The sequence below is a fragment of the Lasioglossum baleicum genome, chromosome 6 (genome assembly GCF_051020765.1).
Source record: "Lasioglossum baleicum chromosome 6, iyLasBale1, whole genome shotgun sequence".
Classification (NCBI taxonomy): Eukaryota; Metazoa; Arthropoda; class Insecta; order Hymenoptera; family Halictidae; genus Lasioglossum; species Lasioglossum baleicum.
This window is the reverse complement of record NC_134934.1, coordinates 5,159,619-5,178,105: the sequence shown is the minus strand read 5'-3', so window position 1 is coordinate 5,178,105 and position 18,487 is coordinate 5,159,619. Positions and strand designations below refer to the sequence as shown.

At 44.9% G+C, this 18,487-nt stretch overlaps 1 protein-coding gene across 1 annotated transcript in view; it reads right to left on the bottom strand.

Moving 5' to 3' along the window:
* Positions 1-8,557: 8,557 nt before the first annotated feature.
* The window catches only part of Mid1 (calcium-permeable channel component Mid1), a 78,204-nt gene continuing 68,274 nt past the window's right edge, over positions 8,558-18,487 (bottom strand). The window contains exons 2-4 of the mRNA XM_076425881.1: positions 14,623-14,845; positions 12,608-12,820; positions 8,558-10,643 (exon numbers count right to left, since the gene is read on the bottom strand). Coding sequence (XP_076281996.1) covers positions 9,730-10,643; positions 12,608-12,820; positions 14,623-14,845 — 1,350 coding nt within the window. The 3' untranslated portion in view covers positions 8,558-9,729. The remainder of the gene's footprint in view (positions 10,644-12,607; positions 12,821-14,622; positions 14,846-18,487) is intronic.

Below are 18,487 nucleotides of genomic sequence, written 5' to 3'. Positions count from 1 at the left end.
GCGTTTGCTTCACAGTTTTCTCGCGGTTTACATCTCGTTCGCATACTCTTCATCTCGATTTCTTTTCCTCCCCTCCCCTCCCCTTAGCCCCCCCCCCTCAATTATCTCGTTTCCGTTCTCGGTTTTTGCGACAAGCGACGACGTTTAATAAATTCCTACGTTTAATGTTTTTTTGTTGTTTTTGTTGTTTCCTACGCGCGTGTCCTCTGTGGTTTTTTGCACACGCGCCTACTTGAATTGCGGGCACGAGGGGTTAAGTATTTTATTTTCTTTTTTTTTGTTTTGTTTGGTTTGTTTGTTTGTTTCTTTATATCGTTAGATTTTTACGTTACGCGCTTAAATATCGTACAACGGCTAAGTAGTTTTACAATACGTCAACATCATTTTGTCACCTCCCGATTCCTCTAAGTACCGTTTTATTCTCTTTTTCTTTGCTTTTTTTTTCGTTTAACAACAACAGACTTACTTAACTCTAATTATGTTTCTGGTTTGTTACTTTCTAAGGCCTTGTTTCTAGCACGGATCCTGCTGTCGCTAAGGCAGTGGCTCTTTTAAATCTTTCTCTCCCGCTCTGGCACACACATACATACTCTCTCTCTCTCGCTCTCTCTCTGTCACATACACGCACACATTCTCGCTGTCGCTATTTCTCATCACTCATGCGGCACAATCACACCCACGCACTCACGTATCCGCCCTTACACAATTCCCTATTTGCTATTCCGAGAATCGCGACGGACTTCCGGTTGACCTCGAACGATTCCCCGACGGATTTTCCAAGGGGTGGGGGGATGAGGATCGAGACGACGCGATCGATCGAGAAAGTCTTCCTGAGCGCGAGAAGAACGTAGGAAGCGGGAAGGGACGGAAGAAAATAATGATAACATCCTTTGGCTGCGGAAATTGCGATTTGTATATGCTTTATCATCGTTGTGCTGTTCTTCTTCGATTTTTTATAAATACGTCCGAACGGGATGAAGATCAAGAAGACGCGATCGATCGAGGATTTTTATGTGGGCACCAGAAGAACGAAGCAAAAACACGATATGTTTCGTTATTATCTTGCCCCCATTCCCCAATCCTGTGGCTGTCAGGAAGAACACCGCCTGTCACATAGTTTCACTTTCGACGTATTACCGTACATCTAGATATGACCTAGGACATCGGTTAAATTGCATTATTTTTTTCAGCCTCGCAAATTTATTTTCATGATTTTTAAAAGACGTAAAGCCTATACTATAAAGTTCAATTAACGCATAAACTCAAACTCATGTTTCGAAATTGTGACATGCGGCGTTTTTCCTGGCAACCACAGAATTCGCCAGCGTGTTTCAGAAGAGAATGACGATCGAATCGATCCAGTTCTAACTGAACAACAGATCTACAAGAACACTGTGCCAAAACGGTAGAAACGGAAAGAGAACGAACGGAAGAGAGCAGAAGAAAATGCACAAAACGAGTAGAACATCCTCCGCATGTAAAGATCGTGTGCTCCGCTATTATCGCGTGCCCCCAATTTTCCAAACCAATCCCACATCGACCGTAGAACAAAATCGTTTTTAAACGGACTGCAGTCGCACAAGAAATCTCAAGAGTCGGCATTCTGGGAGTTCCCAGGGGCCAGTGAGGATCCCCAAAGGGCCACTGACGCTGTGGGAGGGCTTTGGCATCGTTCCCAGCCGATTTCGAGCGCGATCCTGCGCAGGACGACCCCCAATTTGATCGAAAACCTCGGAGGACTGTGTGGAGCACACGCCGTCAGCGACGGGGTCGACGTCGACGTCGACGTCGCCGACGCTGGCCTGTTTTATGCGGACTTTGTACGTCGGGAAACTTGCGAGATCAATACGCAGTCTAGTCCTCTCGCCTCTCTTTCGTTCTCCCCCGCTCCCTCCACTCTCTCTCTCACTCACACACTCTCTCTCTCTCTCACTCTCCCTATACCGATATATACATGTATATATACATTATATATAAAATATATAATATATATACCCGTCTGGCCGTCTCTCTCCCGTTCGCGTACACGCATATACTCTGTGGTTCTCTCTCCCTCTCTCGCTCCTCTCAGGATTCGTTCTCTTTCTCTAGATCGTACTCTCTCTCTCTTCATCCCTCTCTCCACACACCCCCTCTGCACCCTCTTGGTGGCTGCCTCAGCCGAAACCCAAGCAACGCTTCAAACTCGTCTCCTCGAAACTTCCCCTTTGGCCGACAGCCTGCTGCCGTCCGTCTCTTTTTTTCCATCCCCCGACCATCATTTTCCTACTGTCGAAACCCTCTCTCTCTCTCTCTCTCTCTCTCCTTTACCACCCCTGAGCCCTCTCTCTTCCACAAGCCCCCGTGAAACTTATCCGCGTCAGCGTTATTATTTCAAGGGACGTCGAACAATTCGTGGACTCCTCGGATTCTTCGGGCTTTCCGGGCTCCATGGATCACGATATTCCGCGAGGAAAATAGAAAAACACCTAGGGACTTCCAGGAACCGCCTCGATGACCTGATGACCCCACTGATCCAACAAGCTTATCGCTAGACTGTGGATCTTCGTGTAAAATAAAAATTCCCCATTTGCAAGAAACTTGAAAATTGAATCTCTTTACTGTTTCAAATTGCAGCACTTTTGTCATGAATGCGCATAAAATCAGCAATTGATTAGCTTCTGCGTTAACCCTCATACGCTCCTCAAGAATAGAATATAAAAGAGACTAGGATAATAATTCACCCATGTTTGCTCTACACGTGAAATCAACAAATTATGTACCATTTGTAACGTCACACTTTAAAGAAATACATCTCGCAACGTAGACATAAAGGGATCAATGATTTTACAGTATGTGAAAATAGTAAATGGGTGAATTTTTACCCTGAGGATCGTATATATTTATAATGGTTAAACAACTCGTGTGGAACACCCGACGTCCACGTGATTAATGCGACAGTAGTGAACGAAAAAAGAAGAAGAGGAAGAAGAAGAGATCTCGAAGAAAGTGGTCGAAAAAGGTCAACAGTGGACGCAGGGCACGTCGAGATTCTTTAATTCTCTTTTACGAGAGACGTGCCGGAGTCGCAGCCACGGATTTTCCTGGGACCAACGTTCCTGTCGGATCGTTCTAGGGGTGTAGAAGATCGGGGGTTGGAAAACGTCGGGAGATAGGCCGTGATGGGTGGAGGGGGATGGAGAACGAAGGGTCGCCAGCGAACAGAACGCGGAGCGAGATTAATTTTCAGCGACGAACGTAAAAAGTCGTGAGATCAAAGAAACAGGTTGGCTCCGGCCGCCCTCGGCGATATTATCGCGCGCTTTAACCCGTCCCGACCTTATTATTTGATTTTCTACTCGAGAATAATATCGGCGAGGAGCCTGACCTCGCGACCTTTCCGCGCGAGAAATGAGATTTCACGGGGGAGAAACCCGGTTAGGCTCGCGATCCGTGGACAGTGATCGTTCCTCCTCGAAAAGGATCGATATTGCAATCGCCAAGTGTACATTCACTGGACAGGTCACCCTACGATCAGCCAGATACATTTTCAAACTTCTGCATTTTTTTCTTTGGAATAGCAGAAAAGCGATCTTTATTTTACACATAAATTTTATCGAGTTCCATGCATTAGTTTGCTTAGGATAAATTGTGAAAGTGTTATTTTATAAACTTCTGTGAGAAAGTTGTTGGATATTTCTTCGGATATAATTGGCAGATAATGAGGTCTAAAGCGTTTGATAGCTGCCTCCAATCCCCAGAAATAAGGGTAGCTGCGAGGGGTGCTTTGTTTGATGGTGTTGAATCAATCTAGACTGAAGTGACAGCGATTTTAAAAGAGGATGAGGAGATTTTGAATGGGGAACATTTTTATGTGTCCCGGGGGTTGCACGAACGTTCCGTGGCTTGTATCAAGAGAGGAAGAACGTATTTTGAATTCTGAATAGTCAAATTTGATTTCTGAAAGAACCCCGATTTTATTTTCGCGTTAGTGTGGCAGCCTCGAAGAGATTTTCAAAATGGAGTATTTTTATGCGTCCCGGAGGTTCCGGGACCTGCATCGAGAGAAGAAGGAGGCACATTGAATCTTGAATGGTCAAATTTGATTTCAGAACGACCGTCGACTTTATTTCTGGCGTCGGTGTGCTAACTTTTTGAATGCGCTATGTCCCGCGGCAGTCGAAGGATAATTTCGCGACGGGACGGCCGCGTTATTGATTCGCGATTGAGAATTCCGCGCCTCGGGGGCCCAGCAGGAAAGTCGAGCTATCGATTAGTCGAACGGATGGATTGCGGCCGGAAGAAAAAAAAAATGGGGGTGGGTGGAGAATCGCGAACCAGCGAGGGTGAAGGAGAGGTGAACGATCGGGCGACAATCTGCGAGGGAATTCGCGTGTGCTGCTGCGCTTGCGAAGATTGCGAACAGAATTTTAGAGTGTACTGGGGAAGACGGTGAAAGTTGCTGTAACGAGGGTAAAGAGGTTGCTATTAAATATTTCGAGCGATTAGGAAGACCGTTACCGCTAAAGGGACACTCGTGGCCTGTTCGGATCTCATTAGAAGAGATTTAAACACTCTGCATCAATTTTTCAAAATAATATCTGTCCTTTCACTCATTCACCCCTATGAATGCAGGGGAGCGAAAGTATTCATCATTTAATCATGAGAAATAAGGGTAGTTTGTCAAAACTTTACGTTACACACGTCTCAAAGGTAGAAATTGCGAAGCAGCCAATCCGTGTCGAGAGACCCGACAAATATCTAATATCATCTATATTATCTTTCTTATGATTTTCTTGGCAATGTTCTCGCGCAGCAGCAGTTTTTCGCAGGGAAGCAAGAAACGAGCATGATCGCAGAAAGGGTAACGAGAAGGTAGCGTTTTGTCCTCTCAGATTCTACGAAACATTTTTCTTCTTTTTTCTTTATTCCACTTCATTCTTCCTCAGTTTCTCCCATTCTCTCGATCCTTTCATGTACCCAAGACACAAGCACCGATCTATTTTCTCTTTCAACCCCTACGTGCATCATTAAACTTCACTCGATCGGTAAAATCGCAGGAAAATTGATCCCCGTGGATCTATATAATTCTTCCTCTCATTCTCTCTCTCTCTCTCTCTCTCTCTCTCTCTCTCTCTTTCTCTTTTTACACTCACACAACACATTCTTCTCTTCGAACGCAGGTCCATACGCGGCTGGCTATATGTATGTTTAGGTGTGTGCGCGTACACATATATATATAAATACGTATATATTTACATACATAATCGCGCTGACGTGTCTTCCTGAACCTGCTCCATATCTCAAATCCTTATCATTCCTTTAAAAGTGTATATAGAGTTCCATTTGAAAAGAACCATTGAAGGTCTCTGATGAAAAACAACATTGGAAAACAATTTCTTTTTCGTCATCAAATACAGATGTTTAACTTTATGTTTTAACTTGAACATTTTTACCATTTCAAAGATATTGAAAATATTTAGGTCTCTCTATTTCGATGCCCCACCCGGTATATTTATAACAATTAGACTGTGGATTTTATAGAGTTACGGCGACTATGTGTAAGCACAGAATAGTAAAGGAAACTTAAATTACTAAGTTCAAATTAATGTTCAATTGATATACGAAATTTTGCAAGATAAAAATTGTCAGCATCGATTCCAAGAAATAGAAATTAAATTGAACGTTATTTCTTCCTTTAATGATTTTAATAGAGGAGAAATCATACATTGACATCTTTACTTTTTAAAATGTTTCAGTAATTTTTAATTTCATCTTCTCAATTATGCTATAAATGCATAAAGACCCGCAGTCTATTAATAATAATTATTCCTGGTTCCCTGAACCAGTGGCACATCTTTCCAATATCCCTAGTTCTCTCTGTATGGTCACTCTCTCACGCAACACTCGCACAGTCATTTACTCTGGTGCGTCCTCGCATCTAGCTATACCACCCACGCGCTCTTCCACCTTCCGTTTACCACCCCCGTTTCCACCCCGTGTCTCTCATTCGTCTTATAAATGTAAATCGGTAACAATTATGCATTGGACAATGTATAACAACGTAATTAAACGCACACGCGGCGGTCTGATCCGCGCGCGCGCGCGTGCTCTCTCTCTTTCTCTCTCACTTTCTCTCGTTCTCTCTCAATCTCTCTCATTCTCTCTTCAAAATGTTCTCTCTCTTTCTCTCTGTGTGTGTACGTGGTGCGTGTGCGCGTGCACGTGTTACCTGTGACTCGCTATATACGTGTGCGGCTGTATCGGGACACGCCCTGTATCTCGTGCACGATTTCCCGCAATTACGACGACAACGACGACGACGACTCTCTCTCTTTCTCTCTCTCTCTCTCTCTCTCTCTCTTGCTCTCGCGATATTCTCTCCCTTTTTCGCCTCGTTCTCCGCCTCAGTGTCTTCGTGGCTTCGTTTCTCACACCCTCGCACCCCCTCGATTCGATCCTCGCGATCCAGAGCCGTGCAAGAACGATTTATCCGATTGCAAAATTATCCGTGACCGCCGAATTCACTTTTGTCTCTTGTCAGATGGCCTTGAGCGATTTACTCGATTTCATCTTTCGTTCGAAACTGCGAGGACGGGGTGCCTTTCTGTTCGAAGTGGAAATTTCAAACATTTTTCGAGGTGCATTGTATTTGTTTAAGGAACATGTATGAATGAATGGGAAGTGATCATGGTAAGCTTCGATTAAAAAAAATCATCATCTTCAAATTAAAAAATCATGGTGATCTTCGAATAAAAAAAATTCGTTGTCAACGTGAAACGAAAAGAACGAAGGTCAGCTTCGATGTAAAAAAGATCGTCGTCAGACTCGAGCAGAAGTCTTCGTCGTCCCGAAAGACAGATGTAAATCGCGACTGGTTCGCTAGTTCCATTCGAGCGACTCTGTTTCGCGGTGACCGCTCGAGAACGAGAAGAAAAGCGTCCACTTCCGGTCTATCGTTGCGCGGAAATTAGGTCCTGTCGGCTATCGAGCGAAAAGGAGAACTCGTGCGAGGGTCAGGTGCGCAGCCTCGGCCAGATTCTAGTCCCGTGTGTGTTAAGCTCTGAACCGTCAACTTGATTAGTCGATTACGAATAAACGCAGGTGGCCGCTTTGTTTCGAACTCTCTACCTTGACAAGACACTGTGCGCGCTGCTCGGAAGATGGCTGGCGGGATCGGAGCGAGGACGACGGGTTTGCTACATCGGCTTTCGTGGCTTTTACAGGGTGTTTCGATCAGAGAACGTTTAATCATCCTTCCTACATTGTTCATTAACAGAAACTTTCTGTTTAACTCTCGCTCTCTCTCTCTCTCTCTCTCTCTCTGCACATCGTTTCAGAAATAGACATTCTTCTACGTTCATGGAACGCTGAAGATATAACAGTGATTGATAAAAACACAATATATCGTTTCTAATTGATTGAACCTTTTCATTCATAAACGAGGTCAATATCCTAGAACGAGAATTATGTACGCACAGCACGATTTAATAATTTTCATGCAGAAGCTTGGATAAAGAAACAGTTGTTGTGCATTCGCATAACAACACGAATGTATTTTTATAATTTCAGGAAGAAGCTCCCATTAAAAGTTCGTATCTCAGATTTTTAAGTGTGGAGTCATTTGAGAAATTCTGAAACGCCCTGTACAATTCCTAGCTAGTCCAAAATCAGCATAGTAATTACGTCCCAAGGAGCCCGCGTCTCACTGTCCGTCTTCCGAGGTATAATTATTGCGTGAGAAACGTGTCCAGGACCGGTTCTCTATCAAAATCTCTCAATTCTCCGTTTCGACGCGAGAAACCTCGAGCTTGAACCCACGCGAACCGTGTGGAGAAGAGTGTCGGAAAAAAGAATCGGTTTCGCTAGATCCGCGATGCTTCGCTGGAATATTTCCCTATAAAAAAATCGGTCAGCTCGCTACGATTTATCCTCGTCTACTCGTTTGTTCACTTTCACACATTGTTCTCATCATTCTCTCCGGTTTCTCTTCCTCAATCTTGCTTCGCGCAGTCTCTCGTTCTCTCTTTCACATATTCTCTCGTTTAGTTCGTACCGTTACATGTCTATGTTAATATAATAGTTATTTATTTATTGTAATGTCTATACGAACACATATTATACCTCGATAATGTCGTGTTTTTTTTAATCTTTATTCTCGCGTTCAACCTTGCAAATTATCATCCTGCTCTCTCTCTCTCTCTCTCTCTCTCTCTCTCTCTCTCTCTCTCTCGCTCTCTCGCGCGCGTTCTAAGCCGTCCGTCTCTCACGTTGTCACGACCAAAAGACTATTTACCTACAACTTTTATCATCTTCTGTTGTGTGTCTCTCTGTGTTCGTGTGCGCGCGTGTGTCGGAGTGTAGAGTTGTCTCGCTTTTAGTTGTCTCGCGTTAGTGTTGCCTCTGTTTAATCGTTAATGCCTTATACGCGAACGGGTGCTTGCTTTTTGCGTAGATCGTTTTTACCACACTCGCTCGTTCTCTCATTCTCTCCTCGACTCTCTCTCTCTCTCTCTCTCTCTCTCTCTCTCTCTCTTTCTCGCGCGCTTTCTTTCTCGCTCCTCGTGTTCGCGACGCATTCGCTCATCGCACTCGCTCATCCGCACCGCTAATTTCTTTCGTAGTAATTAATAATTCTGCGTTAATACGCGCGCGCGTGTGTGTGTATGTGTGTGTGTGTATGTGTTCGTGCATGTTTACATGTCCCCTCCGTCCGTGTAAGAGTGTAACCGTGTGTACTCACTGTCTGCTGTGTGCCTGTGTCTCATACATAATACGTGTCCCGCGCGCTTCTCTGTGTATAGAATAAGTAAGTTGTATCGTAGTCGTTCTATCGTTTTTTTTTGTTTTGCGTTACGTTAACGTTACTTTATCGTTTATCATCATCGTTACTCCATTATTTAATCGTTATTATTTATTTCATTAATCATTATTATTATTCGTTAACTATTATTATTTATTCATTATTTACCGGCATGCTAAAACCAATCGTCATCACCCGCCTCGCGAGACCTCCCGTGTAGATCCCAACAGCTGGTGATCCTTAGAATCCTGAACCCGCCCCTGCGCCCGCTTCATCATCATCATCATCATTATCATCATCCTCATTATCATTGTAATCATCGTTATCATCGTTAATATTTATAATTTATTAATTATTATTGTATTATTGTTATCCATTATTATTCGCTACAGACGTTACGGTTCTCCTTTCGCATCGTGTACACGCCTCGTCTCGTTCTCCTCGGCCTTCCGCTGGAGAGGCCGAGCCGTCGACGCGCAATCCAAAAAATCATACCTCTTTCTCTCTCACTCTCTCCCTCTCGTTCTCGTTCTCTCGCTCTCTCGCTCTCAGTATTACCAAAAAAAACCGAAACAAAAGAACAACTCCCATCCGCGCGTTTCTCCGCGTCGTCATCCATCGGGGACAGTCGTGTTCTCAGTGTGTTGCCATCGTGTTCCTCCGCCGAGAGGAACGCTTTTCTTTCCCCTCTATCTCCGGGTTGAATTCCTCTCGCTCGTTCCGCTTGGACCATAATCGACCATGGGCCGCGCGCTGTGTCCGACTGGCGTGTCCGGTGTCCGCGCGACCCGCTCGGGTCCGGTTGACCCGCCGCGCCGGGTCGCGGTAATCCTGGAAGGTTGTATGTACCCGAAGCGTCCTATAGCGGTTACGCTCGCGGCGCTTCGGTTCGTCGATAGAAAATACCTGCAGTGTCACGCGTCCGTCCGCGTTCCGAGGGGCCGACCCTATGGCGGATCCTTCCTAGAGGGTAGCGGGTAGCGTCGCCTAACCGCCAGAGTCAGCCGGTAACCATTCCCACCCGACCACTCTTGTAAACCGCCCTTGGTTCTCCTGGATCGTCTTCTGTGTTTTACCGGAGGACGTTGCTTCTTTCCGTCGCCGTCGGCAGTGTACTCGACGGCCGGGTCGCTACCGGCCCCTACTCGTCGCCACTTCCACCGTGACTTCCACCATCGGTACAACCACCACCACCGCCACCTCCACCACCACCACCATCGCCACCGACACTGCGTCGCGAAAGGGCCAAAGTTCCTCGTCCAGGGGCGGACTCGCGGCGAGGAGCACCCGCCGCAGGGTCGGGCGGGTCGCGCGGGTCTCACCACCGCTCCTCGGTCAGCACACCCTCCGGACTCGCAACAACCCCTCAACCTCACCCTCAGCCTCTTCCGCAACCTTCGCCACCACCACCTCCACCAACCGACCCGGCACCGGCGTTCGACCATCACCCACTTTTCGAGCAGCCACTTCGCACCATGACGCGCGCTGACGCAACTTACTCTGCCGTTAGCGGAGGAGCTACCGTGCAGCCAAGCGACAAGGTCTCCCAACCGGCCTGTTCTCCAAACGTCGATCACAACCGTCGCCAGCATCCTGAAGAGCCGCGAACCAACACCACGGATCCACGTCGCAAGGCTGAACAGCACCCTAGCCATCGAGCACACCCACAACGCCTGCGGTATCATCGATGCTGACGGACGATCCGATGACGAGACGCTTGGAATCGAACCCACACCACCCGGCAGGCATAAAGAGCCAACTGCTTGCGATTGCGATTGCTGCACCACGGATGTCGGTGATGATGACTCCTCTTCGACACCGTCTACGCTGCTGCTCTCCATATCACTCGCGGTCTTCTTATCTGTTTCACACAACCGGGCAAACAGGTTAGTTTGTTTGGTCTGGGTGCTAGCTGCGAGGTTTTCGTGCAAGCTTTCGATGGTTAGGTTCTTGGGAGGGGAACAGCTAAGACCAGGTGTGGCTCCGGAGCCGGAGGACAGACTTTCGTGTAGAATTGCGAATAGCGGGCCAACGATAGTTTATAGTCTCCGGCTGGAGTACTGGAGGACAAGGGACAAGGGTTTTAGTGGGTATGCCTTCGCCTCTTATTTTTATCATTTGGAGGGGGGACCTTTCCCTCTCTGCCCTTAAACAAAAAAAAAACAAAAAAGGAAGGTTCTTGCAGGAAGCAGCCAAGTTGAATGTTTTATTGGCATTTTCATTTTCATTGATCTATGAATATGTATCTAGTGAATTCATTGTTCATGTGTATCGAACGGCAATGAACGTGTTAATTGTCGTGTGTAGTTCTCGAGATAATGAATCTCGAAAGGAAACGTCTGAAAGGGAAATCTTGAACTTCGAAGCAGAACATAAAGCAAAGGTTCACACCGTACTTTACATTATGAAGCAAGGCTTAAGGAGTCTGAGGGGTTAGCAAGTTCTTTTTCTAAGCATCTAGGCTATCTGAATTCGACGGTCCAAGAGCCGTCGATATCTCTCACAGGCAGGGTTAATTGAAAAATTCATTGTTCAGTGGGTGACGAAGCGGAAACGTCTAAGATAAAATTCCTTGTAGCCGCTCGACTAAGCTTTCGACTCTATAGCTTCGTTCACGGGGGCAGCGGAGCACCGGTTGCTAGCAAGCGATAGAAGATTTAATCGTTTTCATCGATTCCGACGTCGAAACGTCCGTCCAGACCGTTTGGTAGGACGGTAGAAAATTTATGCGACCACCGCGAGTTAACGGAACCTAGAGCTGGAGTATAGAGAACCCGCTGACTGAAAGTTTATGAAAAATTTTCCGAACAACAAATTGTGCAAACTATGGAAGCATAAAATTCGCAGTTCAATAACGACGTCAAGCCTAGCACGACACTTGAAGAGCCTGATTTAAGAAGAAGACAATTGCGAGAGGCTTTTGGATGGATTTCGTTAAGGCAGCAGCGGCGAGTCACTTATAAATTACCGCCAGCAAGAGACTTGGGGATCTTGCTTAGCTCCTTCGGCTTTCTATTCAACGAAGCTGGCTGGCATTATCTGTAGGAGTAGATGGTTTTAGGTTGGTAGGTGGGATCAGGACACCCTCGAGATCCTGCCGGGCTACAGGAAGCAAGGGGAGAAGGTAAAGGGAGAACGGAGTGAAGGAAACTCGGTGAAGATGGCTGAGGCACAACTTTGCAAGCACCCAAATAGGCTGGAATGTAACTTTGCAAAGAACTACGTGGTCTAGGGCATAACCTAGCAAACATCTGCATGGCTAAGACATATTCTAGCAAATCTCTACATAGACTACACTTAGACTGGGCTCCAGGGTACAACCTAGGCTAGGAATCACAATCCAGTAAATATCTACATAGGATAGAGTATAACTTTGCTAAGAACTACGTGGGCTAGGGCACAACCTAGCAAAGATCTACATGACTAGGACTCATTCTAGCAAAACCCTACATAGACTAGATTTAGACTAGGCTCTTAGTCTCCCATTTATCAAAGACCTACACAATCTACGGTACAATCCATCAAGGATCCAGGCTAGGGGTCACAACCCAGCAATGACCTACATAGCCCAGGAGACAACCTAGTCAAGGAACTACTATAGGGTATATATATCTCGGAGAAGCCCTAGGCTAGGATAGATACCGTTTAGCAGTCGGTAAGCGCGTGTTTCCCGATGTCGAGCGGGATGCATCGTAATTCCTAAGCTTGGAGAGTGGGGATGATACGCTAACGAATCGGCATTGAAGGCGGCTCTTGATTAGCATTCTTGCGGAGCGCTGGCGTAGGAGCGTTAGACTCTGCTAGGTCCCCGGATAAGACACGTACCCGTGGAGGCCGGCTGAATAGGATTAATCTCGCAGTAGGGCGCCGTCGGAGGATCGTGGGCTCGGCCGCGTTCCCGTGGCTCCCGATCCGAGCAGTTCGTGCAGATTCCCGATCCTGGCTTCTCGTCGGAGCACACGCGGAAACAGCACTCGTCCTCGCCACTGTTGTGCAACGCTCGCGCTGCTTGCTCGCCGGTCTCCGGGATGTTCGGATCTGAAACGAGTGCGTTTGCCAACGAGCTCCTCTCTTGTCTCCCGTTTCGCGGGCTGATATTGTCTGTGGCCCTTTGGCGACCTGCTCCACGCTTCAGAGTACAGTTTTCTCCCGATATAAGACATATTACAGTTCTCCTTTGATATTAAACGTTCACGAATATACAGGGTAAGTCACCTAACGTTGCCACCTCAAGTATCTTTGTTGTTTTTAAAGATACGCCAAATGTCTGAAGGACAAAGTAGAATGGTAAAATGGGGCTCATAGGATACCAACAAAATTTATGTAATTCTTTTAGAGATACCAAGGTCACCTTCATTTTTTTAAATGGAAGCACCCTTTTTTAAACACCTACAACGATGGTCCCTTTCATTAGGAATTCAGTGACTATAATTATTCAAAGTCATTCAAGGTCACGGACAGAAAAAATCGTATAAGAAACGGATTAAATTTATGTCGGGCCAGAACTCGTATTACGCTTCTTTGACTCAGGCCTGCTTCTCGTACTTACATGTGGATTGACAGCTATAGCTGCTAAAATATTAATTTCAATATTGTCTTCAGTAGTCACATGATTCTTTCGTTTACGCTTTCTTCCATCTACACTTCCAGTACTTCTAAACGATTTGTAGATATTAATAAAAGTCCGCTTAGAGGGCGTGTTTCGCAATCGGGCTTCCATCGCATTTTGTCTACATTCACAGTAAACCATTATCATGTCACACCTTTCAACCACTGAATAAGCCATAGCGGAATCGCGTTTGGAAACATACTGGTAGTAAGTAAATCGTGGTGTAATCTGCTAGTTTGATTACTACAAGTCTCACTGGTGATAAACGTATTCTGCTTCCATATTTTTTCTGTCCGTGACTTTGAATGACCTTGAATAATTATAGTCACTGAATTCATAATGAAAGGGACTATCATTGTAGGTGTTTAAAAAAGGATGCTTCCATTTAAAAAAATGAAGGTGACCTTGATATCTCTGAAAAAAATTACATAAAAACAAACATTTTTCTGGTATCGTATGAGCGCCATTTTACCATTCAACCATGTCCTTCGGACATTTGACGCATCTTTAAAAACAACAAAGATATTTGAGGTGGCAACGTTAGGTGACTCACCCTGTATTTATAAAGAAAATTTCATGAAATTTTCATTGAAATTCTACTAAAATATGTATGCTATCCATCAGGGGTTGGTCACTGGATTTTTAAAGACCTTAATGATTCTCGATACTTCAATTATGATACTTTCAATTGTGATACTTAAATTACACAAACTGAACACGAAATGATATGACAACATCTTAAAATTCATTGTTATCGTAACAATCACTTATAGATTTCTCGATTTAGGAGGTTACTCGAGAGGGTGCCAAGGAATGTTTCTACCCTCGTCCATCAACCCTCCAGTGCATAGGTTGAGTCTACATTATCCCTACATTATCTCCCAAATGAACTTTCTCTTACAGTTATTTTACACTGAAGCAACAATCTTATATCTAAAGAAATCCAAGTTCATTAGAAAAAATATAAACAAAAATTTGTTTCGATTGGATTTCGAATTGACAGCAACAACCCTAGTAAAACATTTTATTCCCCTTGGTTTATGGTTTCTGATGTATGGTGAAGGGTTGAAGACCTCTGTGCAAAAACCAGGCAAGTCCAAATGTTAAAAATTGCTTAATTCGAGAGCGTGTGAACCTTGACAAGTGCAATTTTATAAAGATGGAGTTGCTTGCTATGGAATGGACTTACCGGATGTTTGCAAGGAGTGTTACGATTGATTTAATGGTTTACCTCTGCAAAGAAAGGTGGGTTCGCCGGCGTATTGCGTGGGGTACGCGGGGGCACGATCACCGGGAAGCAAGTAAGGACAACGTTGCTCCACAGATTGGCAGAAGGACCGGCAGGGCCTGAGTCTGTTTCCGGTCCAGCTCGTTCCCGAGGTGTCCGAGTCCTGCGGTCCCCCATGAGCAAAGTAAGGCACCAGGGAGCTGCACACCCATTTTCTATACGCCTCCTGGAAACAAATAAACCGATTGCTTAGACTTGACAGGCTCTTCATCATTTACAATCTACAACATTCATAACTAGACCGCGGATTTTATGCATTTAAAAACGCTGTTATATTGTTTTCAACCTATATAAAATATTGCCAAATGGCAATATTTTAAGAGAAAATAAATTTCTAATTCGCTCCACTGTGTTACAATGCAGATGGAACATTTTTATTTTGCATAAAGATTCGCCGTCTATTCATGACTTTAAGCAAATCAGGATAAGTCTTATAAAATCTCAGACATTCGTTCAGCCGAAAATCAGATTTCAATCATCATTATTAGCCAAGTAGTTCAGATCATCAGGCCAAGAAATAACATTCACTTTTGTACAGCGTCGGTAGTTAACACATTGAGTGAAGAAGATTTTAGTGGTATTCTTAATGTGTTAATACTATGTAAGCACATTGGTCACGGCTAGTTAAATTGCCGATCAGAAGTTAGCGCGAGATCGTAGACTTAGGGGCGAGTAATCTAGCACCGCGTAATCGGCGTTTGACTCGCGGTGGCGTCAGGAAACCGCGATCGAAAGAGGAAGAGGAAGAGAGAGAGAGAGGGGGGAGAGTGGGAGAGATAGAGGGAGAGAGTCGCGATCACGGCCGTTTCGTCCTTACTTCGTTTTCGGAGGTCTATTTGGGGTGATCGGGTCGGAGGAGGCAATAAGGCGTGTCAGTAGCTGACCTACATATCCTATAAATGTTACCTTGCCCGCAACCGCGCGCAACCTCCAGGACCGCGTTATAATTACGCTCCGGTTGTAGGAGGGACGTTTTATCCACCGAGCCGAGTTATCCTCCAGCACCTCCTCTCTCTCTCTCTCCTCCTTTTTAGACGGGCGTTATTCAATTTTCCGCGCACAACCGGGAGGCGAAAAGAAGACGCTTCCTGAAGAGATGCAGGAAGGTTCTATGCTGCGCGAGCATCCCTTAAGTTAGGCCGTAGGAAAATTTAACTCTCGGTACTGGCTACGTCCCCTAATTTCGCTTGGAGAAAAATTCAAATCTCGGCTGCGAGAATATTCTGTAAGTTAGAGCATGGAAAAATTTCACAGCAGGGTGGGCATCTCCTAAATTGAGGCGAACGAAAATTTAATTACCAACTGTGTCGACGTCCCTGAACTTAAGTCATGAGAAAATATTCTACTCTAAGTTGTGTGAACGTCCCTCAAGTTAAGCCATCAGAAGATTTAACTGTCGATAGTGGGAACATCCCTTAACTTTGTTCCCAGAAAAATTCAAATCTTACTTAGCTACGCTAATGTTCTCCAAGTTAGGCCATAGGAAAATTCAATAGTCAGCAGTGCGAACATCTCTTAAGTCAGCGTGTAGGAAACTTCAACCCCCAGCTGTGGGAGCATCCCCTAACTCAGTTTGTAAGAAAGTCCTACAATTAGCTGTGCGAATATTTCGAAAGTTAGGCTACAGGAAAATTCAAATCTCAGCTGTGCAATCGTCCCCTAGAAACTTTCAACTCTCAGCTGTGAGGACCTAAGTTAAGTTATAGCATGATTTAACTGTAAACTGTATAAAGATTCTCTAACTTAGCTCGCCAAGAAGTTCCACGCAGAGCTGCGCGGACAACCCTTAAGTTACAGGAAAATTCAATTCTCAGCTGTGGGAACAACTCTTACGTTAGGGTACATGAACATTCAATTCTCAGATGCGCGAATATCCTGTAAGTTACACCACAGGAAAATTGAAGTCTCAACTTCACGAACATCCCCTAAGATAACCCACAGGAACTTTCAACTCTCAACTGGGCGAGCATACCCTAAAATAGTCCACAGCAAGTTTCAACTCTCAGCTGTGTGGACATCCCCTAAGTTCGGTTATAGGAAAATTGAACTTTCAGCTACGCGAACATTCCCTAACTCAGCCTGCTGAAAAGTTCTTCGCTCAGCTGTGCGAACATCCCCTAAGTTAGGCCGCTGGAATACTTAACTTTCAGCCCTGTGAACTGAATCTGTCTGGTTACAATATCTGTGTTTTTGATATTTATTGAAACAAAAAATTGGGTGGTAGCAACGAATGGGACCTTTTCAATATTTTTATACAGTACTACCGTGTGAACAATCACTCTCAATTATCCTCGAACGAAACGAAATGGAATAAAACAGTGCGGAATTTTGGTAACTCAATTGATCTGATCAAATCTACCACTTTTATTATTTCCTTTTTTTATCTGTACTAACGCCAAAAAAGGGATTCTTGTCAAATTCCATTGAACCGTTCTCGTTTCCAAATGGCAGAATTGCTACAGATATATCTATTTTCCTGAATTATTGTGAATTGATTTACATTTAAATTTACAAAATGTTGATAGAAGAAAAATCTCCGGATTTCTCTTGGATTTCCAGTCGGCGTTGATCGACAAACAGGCGAACGATCGCGATCAACTCCTCGCGACTAAATCTACAACTTTTATTATTTTCTTTTTTTATCTGTTCTCACACCAAAAAAGGGATTTATGTCAAATTCCATCGAACCGTTCTCGTTTCCAAATGGCAATATTGCTACAGACATATCTATTTTCTTGAATGATTGTAAACTGATTTACGTTCACAACATGTTGATAGACCATCGAAGAAAAATCTCCGGATAATAAAATTTTGGATTTCCAGCCGGCGTGATCGACGAACGATCGCGATCAATTCCTCGCGACGATAATCTCGTCGCGGTTAGACGTCCGGCGCGCCACGATTATCCAGGCGATAGTCGAGCTAAATAGAAAACGACAGGGGTAAATTTCACCAGAAGACCACGAGAAGAGGTCTCGTGAATCGAATCACCGTCCCCGCAGCCCATTCACCGCGAATCCGCCGTGAATGCTGGCACGCGAAACTGCTCCGTTAAACGTTCCCTCGTAATCGAATACCAGAACACACCCCCCACCCTTCCGTAATGTCGCGTCGTTCTCCTCGGCCCGATCGAGACCCGCGAGATCCTTTTCTCCTTTTTTCTTTCTTCATTTGATGCGAGATGGAGCACACTTTGCACCGTTGCCAGCTGGATCCGCGAGGCTGATGCTCTCTCCTCGAGGACACCAGACAGTTCTTCTGGAACGGCACCTTAGAGATTCGCTGAGCCACGCGGATCTTTGCGGACAACCGAGCCTTTTCTTTTCATCCCTCGCGCCTCGATCCAGGCAAACTTGAGCGAACTAGCACGATTTCATGGTCGTTAGAGACCCGGCAGTTAGGAACTATCGTTTACGAGCCTGTTGTACGTGATCTACCGGGTGCTTCGGAGATTCCGGAGCGAACTTCGTTTTATCTCGTCAGCGGCGCGGTTTTCCGACTGCTTTAGTCGAGATGATTCTTCTTTTAACCTTTGTGCAGTCAACCGCGTACCCGGGTACCCATTTACTGTATTTCTTCCATCAATTTATTAATGTTCCTCCAAAAAAATATTACAAAATTTCTCTGGATGTGTCTATTCTTTACTCGCTAATATATTAATTTAAAGTCTAGTAATGAGAATTTGTGCAAACATGTTAAATACGGAAAGGTTTTAAATAATCGATACATTTTGATTGACTACACAAGGGTTAGACTTCATCGTATCAACTCGCTTTCATTAGTATCACGACCAAAAACATTTTATTTG